A 2500-nucleotide genomic window follows, 5' to 3' on the forward strand; every position below is an offset into this window, starting at 1 on the left:
GTATAAATATGTATATATAATAGCCTTGTGTATGTAACTAAAATTGAACTTCTATATAAAATCTTTAAATATATAAATACACATCTATTTCGGATTACACATAAGTCATGTGAAATTGCAGTCATTAGAATAATTTGTCCTGTCAATCGCGCGCCCAAAATAGTGATGACACCTCAGAATTCCAAATTCCTTCGATATGTAAATATTGTTATGTATTGCATACACGTATAAACGGCAAACTAGTATACGTTTGCGTTAAAAGTTCATGTCGGTGATGTCTGCATAGTGGTTGGAATATGTGTGTTTACGTTCAGCATATACTTTTTTGTTTTTTATTGTAAGAAATAATGCGCACTCTTCTCACTTATGTAAATATGACGTTTTGTATAGCTATGCATACGACTATGCGTACCTGTGTCTGTGTGTATCATTAAACCCTACTAAACCATACCACCACACATACGAGGAAGCATACTTGAGTATATATGTGTATAGGAAACAGCTGGAATATACATACATACTCTTGTGCCGGACTTAGATCAATCATATATTGACACACAGATACTACTGTCATCTCTCCTGTGTTCTTGTTATAACATCCCTATCTGACACTATGTCGCTGTTCGGTTATCTACGCACACGCCCGGCAATGGGTGTTCTAATGCGACCAAGTGTGGTCAGAGGCATGTGTATGCGAACTTATACAACAAGCGAGCCGTCCGAGGCAACCCCCGCACCAACAGCCAGCTCAGACAAGGTAAGGGGGAAGATGGATGTCTATGATTAGCTATTTAATCAACTTATAATAGCAATAATAGTAACGTATGGTCAGGATTACTAGCACAAACGACTTCAGTACTGCTGTGTATGTGGTGTGTATGGGCATTTAACGGATTGAAATGAAAGGCGTGTGAGCCATCAGAAGCAACACCCACACGAGCAACCAAATCTGACAAGGTAGGGGAGAGATAGAGATATATGTAGAAGAACGGTAACTATATCAACGTACATCAGCTTCAATACAATACCAATTAACATTAGCAACGCCCTCAGCGTGCGGCAGCAATCCCAACAACATTCATTATCCTAACATTAACACACACCAATAGTGATGTCAACTATGCTTGCTTTGGGGATGAAGCAGCTCAGCACTAGCGCATGTAGTGTGTGGGTGGGTTTAGGGGTCTCGTTTTATTCATGTGTCGTAGCAGCAGCTGTACTTACTTCAAGTTCTATGATTGTATCTCTACCTTGGCTTATGATTGATTCTTTTCAAATGGCGTTTCTGCGTATACCAATGTGACTCGGTATATACACATGACTTGGTCGCGTACATGTACCTACGCAAGGACCTTCCGCATATGTATATATATATATATATTAATGTATGTGTAATACATACAAACAGTTTCATGAAGTCGTGTATACATGCACATCCCCACATTTAGTAGTGCGTTCGGGTGTGTTACCCTACTAGTATTGGTATTGGTAACCGAACCCACCAGAACCAAAAACAAAGCTCACACCCACTCCTTTGAACTACAGCACTACATGGCAATCAGTGTTTCACCATACTGGCTTCACATAGGCTTGGCTCTTTCCTTGTTTAGATCTCCAACCACTCTCTTCATCTCTCGTTCAATTTCAAATACGTTATGTGTTACGTGTCTATCTAAACATCTCTTGCTTCTCTCTACTTCCCAGGTGTGTGCGCGTCTTACCCTTTCACCATACCCCTGTATCTCTCCGATATCTATTTTACTGAGAAACCTCAAACCCACGACAGTTATTCAATCGCTGCGAATGTATTTGTGCCGGTCTTGTTCGCCTGATCCTTCTCTTCTCTTCTCATCCCTAACCATCTCTCCCGTGTACCTCCATCGTTCAGATAACTGTAGACCTAAACTTAAACTGTTTCCTGTTTCCGTTATGTTGCAGATGTGTGTACATTAAACCCTTTTTTCTGGTTCTTGTTCCGCTCTTCCCACTCTCGTCTATCGTTCAGTCATGTGTATCTCTATAAGAATGTTCTCACTCTCCGCATGTGTGTATAGCTAGACTCTTCTCATTCCCAGCCATCCACTTGTGCGCACATCTGAATGTATGTTCGCAGACTCACGACTGTTACTATATTGCTACTTACTAGTTTGTCTGGGTTATCTCCGTAAGCTTGAGCCCCTCGTTGTCATATCTCAAATCACAATTGAGTGGGGGCGCATATAGTAAACCTTTTGTTCATGTGCACATACACATACAACAGATATACATACATACATTCACACACAAAAAAAAGATTATTCTGGAGAATGAGAGAATTGAACTCCCGACTTCGTGCATGCTAAGCACGCACTCTACCAACTGAGTTAATTCCCAGACGCTTAAGATGTTTCCTGTCTCCATATTTAAACCTCTCTCATCCGTATCTATTGTTTAGGTCTGCGTATATCTGAATGAGAAACCTCAAATACACGAGAGTTGCTTCATCGCTGATAATGCGACT

General features: G+C 40.6%; 1 protein-coding gene and 1 non-coding gene across 2 annotated transcripts in view; one reads left to right on the top strand and one right to left on the bottom strand.

Moving 5' to 3' along the window:
- The first annotated feature begins 412 nt into the window (after positions 1-412).
- SARC_06959 (hypothetical protein) overlaps positions 413-2500 on the top strand; it is a 5797-nt gene continuing 3709 nt past the window's right edge. Inside the window, exons 1-2 of the mRNA XM_014299110.1 lie at positions 413-757; positions 2435-2500. The exon at positions 2435-2500 is cut by the window's right edge and continues 85 nt beyond it. Of these exons, the coding sequence (XP_014154585.1) occupies positions 614-757; positions 2435-2500 (210 nt within the window). The 5' untranslated portion in view covers positions 413-613. The remainder of the gene's footprint in view (positions 758-2434) is intronic.
- Positions 2301-2373, bottom strand: SARC_30152. The gene has a single exon. It is a non-coding gene; the product is annotated as a tRNA-Ala (tRNA).

The sequence above is a fragment of the Sphaeroforma arctica genome (genome assembly GCF_001186125.1).
Source record: "Sphaeroforma arctica JP610 unplaced genomic scaffold supercont1.523, whole genome shotgun sequence".
Classification (NCBI taxonomy): domain Eukaryota; class Ichthyosporea; order Ichthyophonida; genus Sphaeroforma; species Sphaeroforma arctica.